General features: G+C 43.7%; 1 protein-coding gene across 1 annotated transcript in view; it reads right to left on the bottom strand.

The window, feature by feature from the left end:
- Window positions 1–16,402: 16,402 nt before the first annotated feature.
- The window catches only part of fscn1a (fascin actin-bundling protein 1a), a 31,804-nt gene continuing 29,078 nt past the window's right edge, over window positions 16,403–19,128 (bottom strand). Inside the window, exons 4-5 of the mRNA XM_078558617.1 lie at window positions 18,801–18,968; window positions 16,403–18,129 (exon numbers count right to left, since the gene is read on the bottom strand). Coding sequence (XP_078414743.1) covers window positions 17,927–18,129; window positions 18,801–18,968 — 371 coding nt within the window. The 3' untranslated portion in view covers window positions 16,403–17,926. The remainder of the gene's footprint in view (window positions 18,130–18,800; window positions 18,969–19,128) is intronic.

The raw sequence follows: 19,128 nt of genomic DNA on the forward strand, positions 1-19,128 counted from the left end.
ATAAGGTCTTGAGTATAAGGCTGTCATCCATCTGGTGAATGTGGCCAAACCAGCGCAGATGTTGATGTTTAGCAATGAGTGTATGTTGGTGGAATTAGGACACTCCAGGACCTCTGAGTTGGAGACCTTGTCCTGCCAAGAGATACCGAGGATATATCTAAGATAGTAAAGGTGGAAACTGTTCAGCCTTTTCTCCTGACTGGTGCCCAGGTCTCACCACTGTAGAGGAGCTGCTGAGGATGCAGGCACAATAGACTCACAGTTTGGTGGTTTCAGTCAGGTTTCTGTTGTTCCACACTCTCTTACTCAGTTTGGACATAACAACTGCAGCTTTTGCAATGTGTGTATTGATTTCAGCATCAAGTGACAAATTGTGGAGCCGAGATATGTGAAGCTATCAACAACTTCCAGCGCCACATTGTCGATGCTGATAGATGGCGGTATGGCAACATCCCAGACCATGACAATTACCTTCTTGCTGGTGATGGTCAAAACAAACTCTTTACAGACATGAGAGAGTCTCTGCATTTGCTGCTGAAGGTGTTTCTTGGTATGAAATGCTAGCCTGGCATCGCCACTAGCTTTCATGGACACCAGACATCTCAAAGGGCTTTACAGCCAATGAAGTTCTTTTGAAGTATAGAGAGTGTTGCAATGTAGGAAAAGTAGCTGCTAATTTTCACATAGTGAACGCCAATAAAGAGCAATGTGATAATGACCAGATATTCTGTTTGAGAGGTGGTGGTTAAGAGCTAAATTTTGGCCAGGATATTGGGGGAAAATTCTACTGCTCTTCTTCAAACAGTACCATGGGGTCTTTACATTCACCTGAAAAGGAAGGCTAGATCTCATTTTAATGTTTCATCTGAAAGACAGCACCCCCTGCAGTGCAGCATTCCCCCAGTACTGCACTGAGTGTCAGCGGACCCTAATCCTGCTTGAACCCATAACCCTCTGACTTGGAGACAAGAGCCAAGTCTGAGACCAAAAATGACCTTTAACCATATGGGTGACCCATTTTGTTTTATGTTTTATAATCCTTCATCATTGTCTTCTTTACCTCCTTATTCACCCCCTTTTCCCATCCTGTCTTCTCCAGCCCAGCCTCTTTTATTTCTTTGTCCTTAAAGATAAATTCTGGCACATTCTGAACACAAGCTGTTTTAACTGGCTGTGGATCCCTTTTCCCTTATTGGCTTTGCAGGTAACCAAGCAACCTGGCAGATTTGAGCAAGTGTTCCAATGTGACTGATTGAGTGGGAAGCTGGAGCAACGGAGGTGAGAGCAGTTAGAGAGAAAAAGACAACTGAATTAGAGTTGAGGGGCAGGCACATATGGAATGAAACAAACATAAAGACAGTCAGAGAAAGAAAGAGGTCGATATCGTTAGGAGAGTGGAGGTAAAACAACAAGTGACTGGCATTTATATAGCACTTTTAATGAAGTAAATATCCCAAGATGTTTCACAGGAATGTGTTCAAATAGGATTTGACACCAAGCCACATAAGGAGACAGGTTTTACAGACCTGAAGTGTAAACTCTATTTCTCTGTCCTCCAATGCTGCCAGACCTGCTGAGTATTTCCAGCATTTTCTGTTTTTAGTTCAGGCTTTAAGTAGTGTATTAAAGAAAAAAGAGATAGTGCCAGCAGTGGTTCAAGTGGTAGCACTTTGGCCCCCGTTGTTAGTTAAAGTCGCACTCTAGTGACTTGATCACAAAAATCTGCAGTGTGGTACAGAGGGAGGGCTGCTCTTTTAAAGATGTTTTTCAGGTGAGATATTAAAACAAAGTCCTGTCTGCTCTCTGAGGTGAAAAGTACCAGGCAGGTTATCCTCAGTGTATGGGCCAATCTTTATCCTTCAATCAACAGCATGAAAACAGGTTAAAAGCAAAATACTGCCGCTGCCGGAAATCTGAAGCAAAAACAGAAAATGCTGGAAAAACTCAGCAGGTCTGACAGCATCTGTGGAGAGAAACAAAGTTAACGTTTCAAGTCCATATGGCCCTTCTTCAGAGCTGAAGAGAAGTGGAAATGTGATTAAATATATACTGTTTATGGGGGGTGGGACAGGTGGAGCTGGTTAGAAGGCCAGAGATAGGTGGGGACAAAGGAAAGATTGACAAAGATGTCATAAACAAAAGGACAAAGGGAGTGTTAATGGTAGTGGTTAGTGCTAAAAAACGGTGCTGATAGTGGCATAAAGGTAAGAAAGCAGAATGTGATTATGGCAGAACAAGAGTAGCATTGAGTGAAAGAACAACATGGAACAAGTGGCAGATGGCCCTCCGGTCTGTCCACAAGCATGACCCAGACCGGTCACTTGCCATTTCAACACACCACCCTGCTCTCATGCCCACATGTCCGTCCTTGGCCTGCTGCAATGTTCCAGTGAAGCCCAACGCAAACTGGAGAACAGCACCTCATCTTCCGATTCGGTACTTTACAGCCTTCCGGACTTAACATTGAGTTCAACAACTCCAGACCATGAACTCTCTCCTCTATCCTCACCCCCTTTTATAATCCCCTTTCTTCTACATTCATTTTTATTGTTTATCCACTTAATTTAATTTTTATTTTTATTCATTTATCCATGGTTTCATCCCCTTTTTTATCCCATTCTCCATCCTTTTTCCCCACCACCGCCCCTTCCCCCCACCCTATCCCCTACAGGGCCGTCTGTTACTTGTTCCATGCTGTTCTTTCACTCAATGCTTACCCTTGTTCTGCTATAATCACATTCTGCTTTCTTACCTTTATGTCACTATCAGCACCTTTTTAAGCACTAACAACTACCATTAACACCCCCTTTGTCCTTTAGTTCATGACATCTTTGTCAATCCCTCCTTTGCCCCCACCTATCACTGGCCTTCTATCCAGCTTCACCTGCCCCACCCCCCTCTTAAACAGTATAAATTCCATCACATTTCCACTCTTCAGCTCTGAAGAAGGGTCATACGGACTCGAAATGTTAACTTTGTTTCTCTCTCCACAGATGCTGTCAGACCTGCTGAGTTTATCCAGCATTTTCTGTTTTTGAAAACAGGTTATCTGTTTGGTAGCACATTCTGTTTGTTGGAAAGTTTATAAATACAAATTGGCTGTTCTGTTTCCTACGTTACAACAGCAGAAAAGTGAAAGTGCTGCACGGATACTGAATTAGCTGTAAACCACTGTGGGAAGGCCTGAAGTTGTGAAGGGCACTATAGAAATGTAAGTCCTTTCATTCTTTGGAGAGCTTTATGTAGGGAATTCCAGAGCTTTGGGGCCTTGGGAGTGGGAGGCAGAGTCACCAATGGTGGAGCAATGAAAATCGTGGATGAGTAAGAGGCCAGAATTAGAGGAGTACAGGGGTCTCGGGTTTTAGGGTTGGAGAGATCGTAGTACGGGTATTTGCAAATATAATGACTTGGAAGTCAAATCATCTGATTATAAGCCCCATTGTATTAAGGCCCACGGTCTCTTTAGTAAGAACAGAAAGAGATTGGGAATGTTGTTTACACTTGGTTGCTCTGGTTGTCTAAACTAGTTTGGCCTATCACACAGATCCTTTCAAATAGCAGCTTGAGTAAACAGTGCTGGATGTGGACCCTTTTATAAGTACAAATGCCACTAAATGCTGCACCAGTGTAGCTGCTAAAAGAGGAAAAGCTCTCTCTTTTCCTGCCGCTCACCCATTGTCTCCACTGTAAAGCTGATCATTCATCAAGCTTATTGCATTTTTGGCAGAAAGGATTCTGTCGTAGGCTGCAAGACCAAGCTCTGTGGAATTTAGATTATGCTGCGGCAATTTTAAAATTCTCATCCTCATTTTCAAGTCCACTCAAGGCCCCACCCTTCTCTACCTCTGCAATATCCTTCCACCACATAACTCTCTGTGTATCTGTGCTCCTTCGCTTCTGGTCTCCTGAGCATCCCCAATTTTCATTGTTTGATCACTGGTAGCCCTGCCTTCAGCTACCTGGACCCGAATATTGGGACTTAATTCTCACGGCCTCTCTAAAGTAAGATGTTCCATGAAAACTACTGTTTGACCAAACTTTTGGTCATCGATCCAAATAACTCCATAACTTGCTCAGTGTCAAATTTTGTTTGATAATGCTCCTGGGAATTGCTTTGGGATGTTACAGTTGCCTCATGAATGCATGTTTGTTGTTGTTGATTGTATTGCAACCACAGCAATGCACAGGCAAAAAATATTGGGCTATATCTTCCAGTCTCCAGATACTCGGACTCTGAACATTCAACGGAAGATCTGCGTCAGGACCCTGGGGAGGTCCTGGGCCAGCATCTTCCGGCTGGTGAGCGGAGCCGGGACCCGCTTGCCGATGCATAAAATGATTCGGGGTAACATCAGGTGTGTGTCCCGACGTCACCCCGCATCATTTAGATTGTCAGTCCGGCGGGCGCCGACCTGTCAACAGCCTATTAAGGCCATTAAAAAAACCAGTTGAACTCATTAATGGACCTGCCCGTCCAACCTTAAGGCTGGCGGGCAGGCTGGGAGCCCCGGCGGGCTTGTGAAAAAACATGAAACCTCATCCATGGGCGGGATGAGGTTTCATGAGTGATTTAAAAAATGCAGGAAATTTTACAATAAAAGTTATGGACATGTCCCACGTGACAGTGTCCCATGAGGGCACATGGCAGGGAAAGTCTTCTCTAATCTTTATTGAAAGTTCCAAATTGGAGCCGATCTCCCTGAGGCAGCACTTTGCCTTGGGGAGATCTGTGTGCTCTTTCGTGTGCATGCCCCACTCCCAGCTGTGGGAATTCCACCCCCGCCTGCACAGGGAGCGCACAGCGCTTCCTGGCGCATGTCACGCTGGGCGGACCTTAATTGGCCCACCCATGTAAAATGGTGGCGCGCCCCCGATCGGAAGCACGCCCGCTCCTGCACTCTCCCCCCCCCACCACACCCCCCAATGGGGGGAAAATGTTGCCCCTGAAGTGTGAACCTACGTGGGAATTGTTCAGCAGGTTTAAACTTCTGATGGGCAATTTTGCTGCTCCCAGGACCCTCCATGAAAGTCTCTGATTTTTGGATAGCTCCACAGATTTAACAGAGTAGTTAACCTGGAAATGTTGCACAGTTCAATACCTAGTCTGACACCTGAGTAACTACACAACAGATTCCCCAATCACCCCTCCTGACTCCCGCTTACCCTCCTGATCTGACCTAACTACCCCCTCTGACCCACCCTCCTCTGAGTACACACTCAATCCAACTACTCTCCCGACCCCTGGCTACCCGACCCCAACCTGGCTACCCCTTCCCACCACCCAACCACCCTTCCGATCGCCCGATGCCCCTAACCTGACCTGATTGTCCCCTCTGAACCCCTGACTACCTCCCAACCCAACTACCCCCCCGACCTGACCACCACTCCAAACTACCCAATCACCCCCCTGCACCACCCTCCCAACCAGACTACCCTCCCAACCTGACCTGACTACCTGCCCCCAACCTGACCTGACTACTTTCCCAATCTGACTAGCCCCTCCTGACCTGGCCTGACCCGACTACCTACTCACTCACCTACCCACCTATCTACTTACACTCACACAACTAACCCCTACCCACATCACCCACCTACCCACCTCACCCACCTACCTATCTCACCCACCATTCCCTACCTACCTCACCCACCTCGCCCCATCCCACCTACCCACCTCACCCCCTACCCACCACACCCACCTGACCCCCCACCCACCTGATCCACCTACCCCTGAGCCATGCCTGTTTCATCCACCTACCCACTCACCCACTTCACCCACCTACCCATTCACTCATTTACCCACTCACCCATTCACATCCCTTCACCCGTTCACTAATATTCAAACTGGACCTTTAAACTTACCATAGGGCAGCTAGTGCTGTTAAAAAGGGGGCAAGTCCTGGTCTTCCCTGACTACTGCACTCCGATGGAGTTCCCCGAGGGACACTGTTCAAGGGTGACTAGCTCCTGAGGGGGCGGGATGGTGGTGGGGCGCGAGCCTGTCTGACCCAGCAGCCGGGAGCAGTGCCAATGCGCAGATGCATTCTGTGCAGGCACAATGTTTAAATACAGGACAAACAGCATCCCGGCAGTATACAACCCAGGACACGACACAATGGCCTCAGTTGTGGGACAGCCCAGTAAAGTCTAGGATGGATGGTCACCCTGGCTGCACTGTGCATTTCTGTGAAAGCCGGGCTCCATTGACTGAAGAGTATCTGAGCAGGTCTTCAAAAGAACAACACCAGAGGGCCCAATATGGGCTCATCCAGGAGCCAGCTCTGTTTAGGTGTATTCCTAGCAGTTTCATCGCATGACCTCTTTTTAAAATTCAGCCATTGAGGACGGTGTTGCTGGTGAGGCCAATCCCTAATTGCCCTTGAAAAGGTGATAATAAGTCACGTTTCTGACAACTGAATGACTCGATCAGCCATTGCAGAGGGCAGTTAAGAATCAACCACATTGCTGTGATTCTGAAGGCACATTTTAACCTGTTTGGATATAGACACAGGACAATTGTGAATTGGATGGGTTTTTACAGCAATCATGGTCATAGTTACTGTTACTTGCTTTTTATTCCTGGTTTATTTGAATTTAAATTCCCCGCCTGCTGTCATGGTGGGATTTGGAATCACGTCAATGGGTCTTTAGTCCAGATCTCTTGTTTACCCATCCTGTAACAGAACCACTTCTCCCACCAATAGCTTTCACTAGCCTTTCCAGTAAACAGCATTTCCCATCATCTCCAATATTTTTAGAACTAACCAACAAAATTGTTCAAAGAAAATAGGAAAGAAGGAGAATAATGCCTCAGCGATTTTGCTCTTGGGTTTCTCACAGCAGTGAACAGGAGATTGAATTGAATTCTTGGAGGCTCCAGGACAATCCTGGGAAACTCTACTGGTCCAAGCATCCATCCAGGGTGATAAAGGTGGAGCCAATGCTGCAACAGTAACAGAACCTAGGAAATGTAGTCCTTGTTGTGACATCGAGTCAACCGCCAGTTAGCGCTCAGCAAGTTCCCATGTGATAAATGACAAGATCACCTGATTTGTTGGTTGAGGGATAAATATTGGCTTGGATACTGAGGAGAATCCCCCTGTTCTGCTATGAAAAAGCCCTGTTGGATCCATTATGCCCATCTGAAAGAGCTGACGGGGTCCCAGTTCAATGTTCCCAATTGGAAAATTGCACATCCAACAAGGCAGTACAAAAGCATCAGCTTAGGTTCCACATTGCTCGTCTCCGGACTGGGACTTGAACCAACAACCTTCTGACTCAGATCGCTTTACCCCTTTTGCCATGCACTGCCATTGATGCTGTGGCTATTGGGCAGGGAGACAACAGATTAAACAGGGGACCACAGTATCTTGAAGCACTTCAATTACTGGAAGGTGGTCAGACTTTTGTGTCAAAGATTTGAGTACATGGCTAATCAGCAGCAGTTAGAATGATCGACCTGGACACTGGGACACATTGTAACTGGCCATTACAGTTAAGCATCAAAAAGCATCAAATTCCCTGACAATCGTCAGCGTAATGTAATAGGGCTCTTGATAAAATCTGAATAATCCCCACAGGATCCCACCACACAAGCTGGAGAAACAGAAAACCGAACTCCTTCCACATACTGCATTCTTTCATTTTGTTACCAAGGAAACAGCTACTGCAGATAAATGCCATGCCTAGCTGTGCCATTCAGATTCGCTGCCTCAGTCATCTTCTTCATATTATGATAAGCAGACAAACCCAAAAATAACCAATTTATTTGGAGTGATTTGTTTACTTGAAAATTGTTCCGACAGAGAGAGGCCATCCCATAATTTGACAAATAGGGATTTTACTGAAAGGCTTGGAAAGCCAGAGTTAGGGGCTGTGGGTGGGACTGGGATTTTAGCACAAAGACACTACCCCTCCCCCATCCTAATCCTGCCAGTGCAGTTCCAGTTTTCATTTTCTTGCTTTACTGCTGTGTTGTGAGTGATAGAAACGGAATGTATAGAATGTCTATTGGTTTATATCTGATTCTGCAGACATTTTAATGTTCAAAAGAAGTTGCACTTGTATAGCACCTAGAATGTAGCAAAATGCACCTAAAAGACTAGCACCTTTCACAACCTCAAATGTTCCAACGTGCTATAATGTAGACACTGAGTAATGCCACAATAGCCTATTTGCATTAAGCAAATTCCCACAAACAAGATAATCTGTTTTTTTTAGTGATGTTGATTAAGGGATAGACATTTGCCAGGAGACTGGGGTGAACTCTTCTGCTATTCTTTGGATGGTGTCATGTGAGCTGTTATGTCCACCTGAGAAGGCAGACGGAGTCCCTGTTGAATGTCTTATTCGAAAGAGAGCACTTCCTTCAGTGCAACACTCCCTCAGTACTGCACTGGAGTGTCAGCCTGTGCTAATGTTCAAGACTTGAAGCACAACTTTCTGACTTAAAGGGAAAGTGAGCCATTCACAAAATGGGAATAGGGAGATGAACTACAGGAGTTGACTGAAATCATGGTTGAAGGGGCATTTAAAACTGAGAAGAGATGTAGCTAGGCAGAGAGTTTTTGGAAGAGAACCTCATGCTTCTCAGGGACTGAAGACTCTAACCACATGTTAGCTCCCAGTCTGGCAACTCAGTTGTAAAATTCTCAACACAAAAATGGAAACAGAAATACCTGGAAAAACTCAGCAAGTCTGGCAGCATCGGCGGAGTGCACAGTTGACGTTTCGAGTCCTCGAGTCTGCTGCCAGACCTGCTGAGTTTTTCCAGGTATTTCTGTTTCTGTTTTTGTTTTGGATTTCCAGCATCCGCAGTTTTTTGCTTTTATCTCTGTAAAATTCTCACCCTTGTTTTCAAATCTCGCATGACCTCGCCCCCTCCCTATCTCTGTAACCTTCTTCCAGGCTTACAAGTCTTTGAGATGTTTGCATTCTTTCAATTCTGGCCTTCCTGATTTTCTTCCTTTGACAATTGGCAGTCCATGCCTTCGGCTGAAGGTCCTAAGCTCTGGGAATTCTCTCCCTAAACCTCTCCAATGCCTTTAAGTTACCTACCTCATTGACCAAGCTTTTGGTCATCTGCTCTAATATTACCTCATGCAGGATGTCAAATTTTTGCTTGCTAATGCTCCTGTAAAGCACCTTGGGATGTTTTGCTGTATTTAAAACACTATATAAATGCACATTGCTGTTGTTGTTGAGTGGAAGGAGGGTTGAAGAGGCTTTTAAAGCTGGAGGTGTGTCAGGCTGGAGAGTTTTAGGAAGAGAACCCCAGAGGCCTGATGGTTCTGTAACCATTGCTGGAGAGAGGTGGGAGGAGGAAACCTGATTAAATAGAATTGGAAAATAAAAGAATATGAGTAGCACAATGGTGCAAACTTTTGATGAAAATGAAATCTAGTCATCACAGGTGGGAATAGCATAGAGACAACACCATGCAGTAGAATTCCTGTAGGAATTCTCCATATTGTCTTGCAGATGATCCACAGAATGATGGAAGTTTGGGACATCCCCCATGGAAATTAATGTCTTTCGTGTCAAAGTTTAATAGCAAGCTTATTCTTTTTCTCCATAAAAGATGCAGAGTTTGAGCTTCCCTGATGGAATTACCAAGTGTGACTGAACCCTGCAGAGCTAGATGTCTTTACTATCATACTGCCTGGTCTGTGCAAAACAGGTGTCATCACTTCAAGTGTTGAAAAACTACGCTCAATCCCTTTGAGACCCATAAACCACTGCCTATCTCTAACCTGTCCTTCCTCTTCGTTAGTCTTGAACATATTTGGGAGTAATTTTAACTCTCTGCAATAGTGCAAGATGGATGATGCCAGTCGGCTGCCAGGTTTACATCTCTCATGATTTTTATTTTGAGTCTTTCAAGGCTGTTTTCTGCCCCACCTCCACCACAGTAATCCTTATAAATCTGGGTTATGTGTAGTGAAACTTGCTAGATTAGACAGAAAAACAAACATGTCTTCAAACAATTAGTAGATTGACTGTTTAGCATTACTGTGGACACGACTCTGAAACAACACAGGAGAACAAAGGATCTTTCAGGAGCGATAGACAAGACTCCCAGTAATGTAGGTTGGCACTAAGTAAGGAACAGATTTTCAAGTGTAGTTTAATAACTCTCACATTCCTGTCTTTGTGTTGAGAGGATAGATTTACTGTATAAACAAAAAGAGGAAATTAGATGCTTGAAAACCAGTCACAGGTTTTTTTTGTTGTTCCTTTCCACACACTGTGAGCCCTCAATTTGGAAATGTGATAGCATATGGTCTCCCTGCATAGTTTCCAAAGGAGTCTAGACATTAACTGCAAAATGCAAACAGATCATATTTAAAGGCAATGGAATAAGGTTTGTATACGGTAAATGCTACTGAATAAACCACAAGTTAAATCTACTCACTTGAAACTGCCAGGTGTGATAATGCATTATTGGTTTTTATACTTAAAAAAGCTCATCCTTGTTTTCAAATCCCTTTATGTCTCTGTAACCTCCTCCAGTCCTCCAGTTCTCCGAAATCTCTGCACTTCTTCAATTATGGCCTCCTACACAACCTAATTTTCATCGTGCCACCATTAACAGCCATGCCCTCAACTGCCTAGGCCTTAAGCTCTGGAGTTCCTTCTCTATCACTCTCTCCTCTTATAAGATGCTTCTTTAAACCTGCCTGGTGGACCAACCTGTCCTAATATTTCCTTATGTGGCTCAGTATTAAATATTATCAAATGATAATATTCCAGTGAAGTCCCTTGGGTCATTTTCCAACAGATGCCATATAAATGCAAGGTATTGCTATTGTGGGTGTGGCTGGAATGAGTAAGTAACACATCTCAGTGAAGTTAGATATTGCAGTCTACAGTGAGACTTGTTAATTTCTGCTGCCAACATGTTGTGTGGGTCATCAGCTCCAGAACCTCTGCAGAGGTAAAACTAGGGAAATAAATTTACATTTATTGCTTCTGCAGTTTAGATCACAACAGACTGGCATCCATGACCTTTACTTTGCTAAACAAGCTTCTTTTATCTTGACAATGGAATCCAATAGGCTGGTCCTATTCTGCTGCCATAACTTGAACATGTTAACACAGAGGGGAATTCATTGCTGTGAAGTCTCTAACACCCAACAGGAAGTGGCACTTCTTTTGCAAAGCTAGGATCCCAGTCGGACTTCCGATCCAGACCTACCTTTCCAGTATATAGATCTCCAGTGATTTTAATTGACTATCCAAATATCAGGAGATCAAGGTAAGCACAATGCCTTCATATAAGGTATGGAAAATAATTGAAAAATAGAAAAAACATGCAAATTCCTTTTATTGACGATTATCTTATATTTTGACCATAGTTGGTTGTTTTGGGAGGACTATTGAGTCTACACAGTACAATAGTTTTTAACTAGTCTAATTTTAGTGAAGGTTGAACACCAAACTAGATAAAGCTGTTATCAACAGATGGGCATACTGGATCAACAGATTTGAATGAGAGCACGAATTAAACCAGACAATTTTCATAAACTTCCAATATATTCTTAAGATTATTTCATGGATCGTGCAATAGATACTGCCAGTAACATTGGCTAATGTTTATATGCCCAATATTCACCCCCAGGCATTGAATAGTGCAGCACAAGAGGCCATTCTGCCCATTAAGTCTGTGCCAGCTCTTTTAAAGAGCAATCCAGTTAGTCCACTGTAACACACTTTGCATGGATATAAGGAATTTTCTTCCAGTCAAGCATTTATTCAATTCACTTTTGAAGAGTATTATTAAATCTGTATTCACTACCCCCAGCATTCCAAATCCTAACACACGTTGTATAAAAAGTTTTTTTTTTTTGCGTGTCACCTCTGGTTAATTTGTCAATCATTTATATAAGGTGCCTTTGGTCATCAACCCTTCAGCCATTCTCTTTAATTACCCTAAACCCTTCATCATTTAAGCACCTCTGGCAAACATCCTCTTTGCCTTCTCTGCTCTTAGTAGAACAGCCACAGCTTCTCCAGTCCGTAAGGCCTCATCCCTGGAACTGCTCTAACAAATCTCTTCTGTACCCTCTCCAAAGTCTTCACAACCTTCCGAAAGTGTGGTGTCCCAAATTGGGTACAATACTACAGAGATGAGCTAGTCTTCATCATTGCTAGTGTTTAGCTTCTTGGCTTTTGCACTTTATGGCCTAGATTTTCATCACCAAGGCAGGTAGCAGGAGTCAGGAAAACTCCTGGCTCAGGAAGGGGAAGTGCCCGCAAAGGCAGGATCTCGTTGCTAGGGGGCAGGTGTGGGCTGGAGTCGGGCCAGCCAATCCAGGAAAGGGGTTGCAGGCCACCACAGGGGCTGCCTGATGTGGAGGTGGGCTGTTTAGAAGGCCCACCTAGATGGACTTTGTCCCATTTAAAATAAAAACAGAAAGACCCTCCCCAGCCCCCACACCCCACCCTGCCCACGGTCTCCCTCTCTCTCCATAGATGCTGTCAGACCTGCTCAGTTTTTCCATGATTTTAACAAATCCATGCATGTCCAAGTGGCTGCTGAGTTTTTCCAGATTGTTGTTTCTAAAGTTGTCTCATCAGGTGCAAAAGACAAGGCTGAAGCATTTACAACCGTTTACAGAAAAAGGGCTGGACTATGGGCCCTGACAACATTCCAGCAATAGTACCGAAGACTTGTGCTCCAGGACTTGCCGTGCCCTGAGCCAAGCTGTTCCAGTACAGCTACAACGCTGGCATCTACCTGGCAATGTGGAAAGTTGCCCAGGTATGTCCTGTACACAAAAAGCAGGACACATCCAACCTGAATAATTACCACCCCACCAGTCTACTCTCAATCATCAAAGTGAAGGAAGGTGTTGTTGACAGTAATATCAAGCGGCACTTATTCAGCAATAACCTACTCATTGACATTCAGTTTGGGTTCTGCTGGGGCCACTCAGCTCCTGGCCTCATTACAGCCTTGGTGCAAAAATGGACAAGAGCTGAACTCCAGGGGTGAGGTGAGAGTGACTGCGCTTGACATCAAGGCAGCATTTGACCAAGTGCGGCATCAAGGGGCCCTAGCAAAACTGGAGTCAATGGGAATCAGGGGGAAAACTCTTCAATGGGTGGAGCCATGTCTAGCAAGGAGGAAAATGGTTGTGGCTGTTAGAGGTTGTCCCATCTCAGTCATGGGACATTGCTGCATGAGTTCCTCAGGGTGGTGGCCTAGGCATCTTCAGCAACTTCATCAATGGCCCTCCATCATAAGGTCAGAAGTGGGTATGTTTGCTGATGATTGCACAATGTTCAGTATTATTCACGACTCCTCAGATACTGAAGTAGTCCATGTCCCTATGCAGCAAGACCTGAACAACAGTCAGGCTTGGGCTGGTAAGTGGCAAGTAACATTCATGCCACACAAGTACCAGGCAATGACCATCTCCAACAAGAGAAAATTAAACCGTTTCCCCTTGATATGGCATTACCATCGCTGAATTCCCCACTGTCAACATCCTGGGGGTTACCATTGACCAGAAACTGAACTGGACCAGCCAGAAACTGTGGCAACAAGAGGTCAGAGACTGGGAATTCTGCAAAGTGTAACTCACCTCCCGACTCCCCAAAGCCTGTCCATATCTACAAGGCACAAGTCAGGAGTGTGATGGAATACTCCCCACTTGCCTGGATGAGTGCAGCTCCAACAACACTCAAGAAGCTTGACACCATCCAGGACAAAACATCCTGACTTGGAAATATATCACCATTCCTTCACTGTTGCTGGGTCATAATCCTGGAACCCCTTCCTAACAGCACTGTGGGTGTACCTACACTACATGGTCTGCAGTGGTCCAAGCAGCCAGTACACCACCTTCTCAAGGTCAATTAGGGATGGGCAATAAATACTGGCCAGCCAGCAATGCCCACATCCCATGAAAAGAGTAAGTTTCCCACCGCCAATATTAAACTCACTGGCTTATAATTGCCAGGTTTCTCCTTCTCCCCTTTTTTGAACAAGGGTGCAACACTTGCAATCCTCCACTAATCAGGCATCACCCCTGTACCCAAGGAGGACTGGATGTTTTGGACTAGCACCACCACAGTTTATACCCTTACTTCTCTCAGTAACCTAGGATGCATCTCATCAAGACCAAGTGATGGATCCCCTTTTAAAGTACTACCAGCCCTTCTAATGATCATCCAGTATCCTGACAAGCTCCTTGCTTACTGTAGTTTTGGTAAAGCACTCTTCCTCGGTAAACACCAAGCAGGGTATTCATTTGCTACTTCAGTTATGCCTTCTGCCTCCAGTAATTTTGGTCCACTGTTCCTTTAATAACCATTTTAGTGTTAATATTTCTATAGAAGACCTTTAAATTTCCTTTTATGTTAGCTGCCAATCCATTCTTGCATTGCCTCTTATTTCCTTTCTCCCTCTTTTTTCTTTTAAACTCTGTGTGATTCTCCCTTTCGTTATCAAGTTGGCATCTGTTATACACACTTTTACTGCTGTATCCTATTCTCCTGGTGTATGGTTAGCATGGGTATCAGCTGCACTCTACAATACTGACTGAAGTGGAAATTTTTACACACAAGTCTAAAGAATGACTCAGAGATAAAAACAAAAAACTGCGGATGCTGAAAATCCAAAACAAAAACAGAAACAGAGATACCTGGAAAAACTCAGCAGGTCTGGCAGCATCGGCGGAGAAGAGCACAGTTAACGTTTCGAGTCCTCATGACCCTTCAACAGAACTAAGTAAAAATAGGAATAAATAAAAATAAAAACAACCACCACCCCACCCCCCCCCCTTTAAACCAGCTTATATTTCACCCCTCTCCTATTTTTACTTAGTTCTGTTGAAGGGTCATGAGGACTCGAAACGTCAACTGTACTCTTCTCCGCCGATGCTGCCAGACCTGCTGAGTTTTTCCAGGTATTTCTGTTTCTGCTAAAGAATGACTGTCAACAGGCTGTTTGACCATGAGGTGCATTACAGCCAATTCCAATTCTGCCCTCACCCAATATTCAATCTATGGGACTACCCACCAAGATCCCCAATTTTCATCAGTATTGGGGTGATGAACACTATTGGTAAATGTGCGGTATCAGGGGGGAACAAAACAGGATAGTGCTGTGATGCACCCCATGATCAAAAAGGTTACTGGTTTCTGTAATAAAAACAAGTGCTGGGAAAACTCAGTAGGTCTGGCAGCATCTGTGGAGACAGAAACAGAGTTGACTTCGGTTCCAATACAACTCTTCAGAATTTTCTGTTTTTATTTCAGATTTCCAGTATTTTGCTCTTATGCTGATATCTATAGTTTCGGCTCAAATAAGATGAGGCACTGAAGGGCAGCCCTTGGAATAATCAGGTGTCAGCAACATCAGGAAAGAAAAATGGATAAACAAGAGAGCAACAACTTGCATCATCAAAATGAACTACAGTGGCAGGAATTACTCAAAGCTCGTGCCCAATATAGGCAAGGAAAGAAAAGTCAAGTGTATTGGATAAAAGATGCTCAAGACTTTAGTTTCTCTCCCTATCCCCAAAAATAAGTCCTGTGCTCATGTTCAGTATAAACATTGGTATAGACCAATTGGGCCGAATGGCCAGTTTCTGTGTCGTAAATTGGGTCATTCTTTGTCGAAAGGATTCAACTGGCACAATTCAGAAATCACTCACTATTGATGAACACTGCAAGAGTGTGGATTTTTTGGCATATGCATCGTTTGTTTTATTTGACATGACATTCCTCAAGTTACACAAATGACATGTACAAAAAAAAAGAGATCAAGTCCAAAATAAAATGGAATACAGTGTTACTTCTACAAGATACATTTGGGTGGAATCATTCAACATTTGAGGGGTGAAACCTTTAAGCTGGCACCATTTTTAATGTCCTGATAAACGAGGGTTGAGTTTTCCTGACCTTTATAAAAGAACATTCGAAGGTGTCTTGACACAGAAGCAGAATTTTGGATCAAGCAATTACTGAATTTTCTGCACAGTATGGTGTAACCAACACTTAAAAGATAATCTCTTTACTTTGTGGACCATGCTTTTTTAATTTAGTAAACTTTACATAATTATACCATAAACTGGAAGGATATAGCACTTGAGTTAACCTCAGTAGTTTCCTCATCCCAATTGGATCTGCTGCTCCTAGGACAATACTCAAGAGGTTCCACAAGATGTGGGTTTTGGCAATTCTTTCCCTCCACAACAAGTTACAAGACCACATGCATTTTCCATAAAGTACATTGCTCAGTGATTGCAGAACTGCATTAAGAGATCCTACCATGGACCACTAAAAGTAGTAGTTTATGGTCTAAATGCCTGTCCATCTTTCACTCCGAACCAACAAATGTGTGAAACTTTCTTTTTGAAAAAACAAGCTGCCTTAAAAGTTAATTTTTTAAAAAAAAACAAAATATATTCTATCCAGAACCTGATTACTACAATGGATAGTTCAAAATGAAACTTGTCAGGCCTTGGATCCACCTCAAATCAGTTAACCAAGAAAGTAGTTTTGGCCAGGGAAGGGCATTTTGCCAATGACTGAGAGGATCCATTTGATTGCATTGTTAGCAATTCACATTGGGGTATCCAGTTTAGTCTGCTATATTGGCACATTGGAATTTAGGTAGATGAGGCAGGGCTCTTGATTTTCCAGTTCTAGGAGAGTTAAGGCTTTATAATTCCAGAAATAACCCATTGGAAAAAAAATATACTAAATATTCCAGTAGCCATTGGGTCATTGGAGAAGAGCTAATGAGACCGCATCCCATCTCCAGTTCCAGCAATAGGCAAGTTGATGGTGTCCAGTGTTTCAGGATTTTGCCTAATCTGAGCAGTTATGAAACATTGTTTTGTGATTGTGGAGCATTAGCTCTTGAGGAATATATGGGACTTATTTGATGCCATCTCTTCCAACTTGTAATGCACAAATAAAAATCTGACTTATGGCTTGGCATCTCCAGTTAGATAGGAAGTCATGATCACCAACACATGTAATGCTCTTTCCAGAGGACAACTTTGCATAATGAAAGCAACTCACTGAACTACAGAATGGATAAACAATAGAAACGTACACACAAGACCAGCTTATGTCATTCCATATCCATACTACTTTATTTTGGGAGATGACATTGTTAAAACGTTGCCCATTAAGAAGTTCTAATGATACCTAATACCATTCTCTTGTACTAGTTTTGTTCTTTTTAACCAAAGATTCCTAGAACCTGTGGATACAAGTCTGACAGCAACATCTTCATTTACAATGGAAACTAAGGAGTCCTGGTAACTGGCTTAGTTGTTCAGTGTAAGAATGCAGTTAGTTTTAAATGCTACAGGCAGAAAAATTGCTCAATTTATTGAGAGGATGAGCATGCAGTTTGTGGTCAAGTCCACAGAATTAAACTGCCTTCTGCTGAAAAGAACTGGCTTTCACAGTGGCCATTGAGATCCAGTATTGAATCAGCACAAAGAGCTCCCCCTCATCCGTTGCGCCCCCCCTTCCTTAACAAGGGGAGGCAGCAAGTGGTCATCAAACTTGCAGCCTGGCAAGACCAAAGCACTTGCGAACATGGCTAGCAATATCAGAGCAAGGGTTAGTACAGCAGTTGCAATCCACGGCCAGAGGCACATGATGCAAGTCGTAACTATAACTTTGGCAATGCCAAAGTTAAAAATATCCAAGAAAACCCTAACACACAAAAAAGGGAATACTAAAGGGAATGTCATTTTGTAGAACTGAATTATACAGCCTGCATAGACCTAGAGAGATCATCTTCTTCAATAGTAACTGTTGTCAAGATGAGTATAGAAAATCTGCTTAAAAAATTGTTGCGATATGTTGTGAAAGGCAGGCAGGCATTGCAACCCATGGTAGGACTACTGCAAAAAAAAAATGACGCTGGAAAGCCACATTTATATATAAAGTGCATTTAATACTCCCAGAGGGTCGAGGAGTCAATGCTATCAGCAGATGCCTTCAGCACACCTGCATGATCCCCCTTCAAATACTTCCCATCAATTTTAATTGCAACTTTGTTGTAATCACAGAATTCAAACAAGAAATCCACAGGCTGATCACTGCTGCTGGTGACAGAGGAGTCACTTCCAACCATCCAGTACTTCCCAGTAGAATCTGCAAAGGAATACAAAGACATTATGAGAATCTGTCCAGACTCAAAAGCAACATTGTATCAAAGCTAAATTTAATATACTAAACATATATATCATTCAAGTTAGTCTTGGACCGGTATCCATCCCCGGGTGCAAAGATTATGTCAGATTACATCAAATATTTTTTTAAAATTTAAGTAACCCAGGTGAACAGCATGAAGGCAGGTGATTTCCTTTTAGACTCTGGGAATGTCATTGAACTGGCTGAAGTTCAAAGGTGGCTCAGGTGACCGAGCAGTAAACAGGTTCAAATAGGTGCTCTCTCTCACCATCTAAAACACAGCCTGATATAGCACAGGTTTGATCTGCCACCTGTGGTCTCTGTGCTATAGGAACTGGAGTGGTGTGGGATGGGGGTGGAGGGGGTGGTAGGGAATAAAAGCAGTATTGTTACTCTGCTCAGTCACTCCTGTTGTAACTTGCACATGTACGGCTGGCAATGAAAGATAGGAGTGGATTCAACTGTGATGTCCTTCATGGAAAATTAGTCCATCTACATACACGATCCAAACTCAAACGTGAAAAAAAGATCAACAGGATGAGATACCAGCAGTCATGGGACCATATTCTGCAGGAACTAGTGCTTTCCAGGAGAGAAACTTGCAAAGAATGAACACGAGTAGGATCACTTACCTTTGAGTCTGTAAGCACCATCATTAAGCTCTAGCTGGAAGACATCATATGAGGATCTGTTTGAGTCGAGGGTTCCAGTCACTTTCCGGCATCCAATAAAGCCATGCTCTCCACGAAGGGCTATAATGGGCCTGTTGATGAGTTTCATTACAAATTCCTCAGTCTCCGCTTGAAAATGAAAAAGAATAAGTGAATATTTCAGCAATTCAGAAGGGTGGTCAGCTTCTGTAGTACCAGAGGGCACCCACCCTTTGCATTTCCATTCGGGGAAGGAGAGAAAACTGGGAGTAGGAAACGCGGAAGGAAAAATGGTCAGTGATTTTAGTCC

Source organism: Cetorhinus maximus, chromosome 15, assembly GCF_964194155.1.
Source record: "Cetorhinus maximus chromosome 15, sCetMax3.hap1.1, whole genome shotgun sequence".
NCBI lineage: Eukaryota > Metazoa > Chordata > Chondrichthyes > Lamniformes > Cetorhinidae > Cetorhinus > Cetorhinus maximus.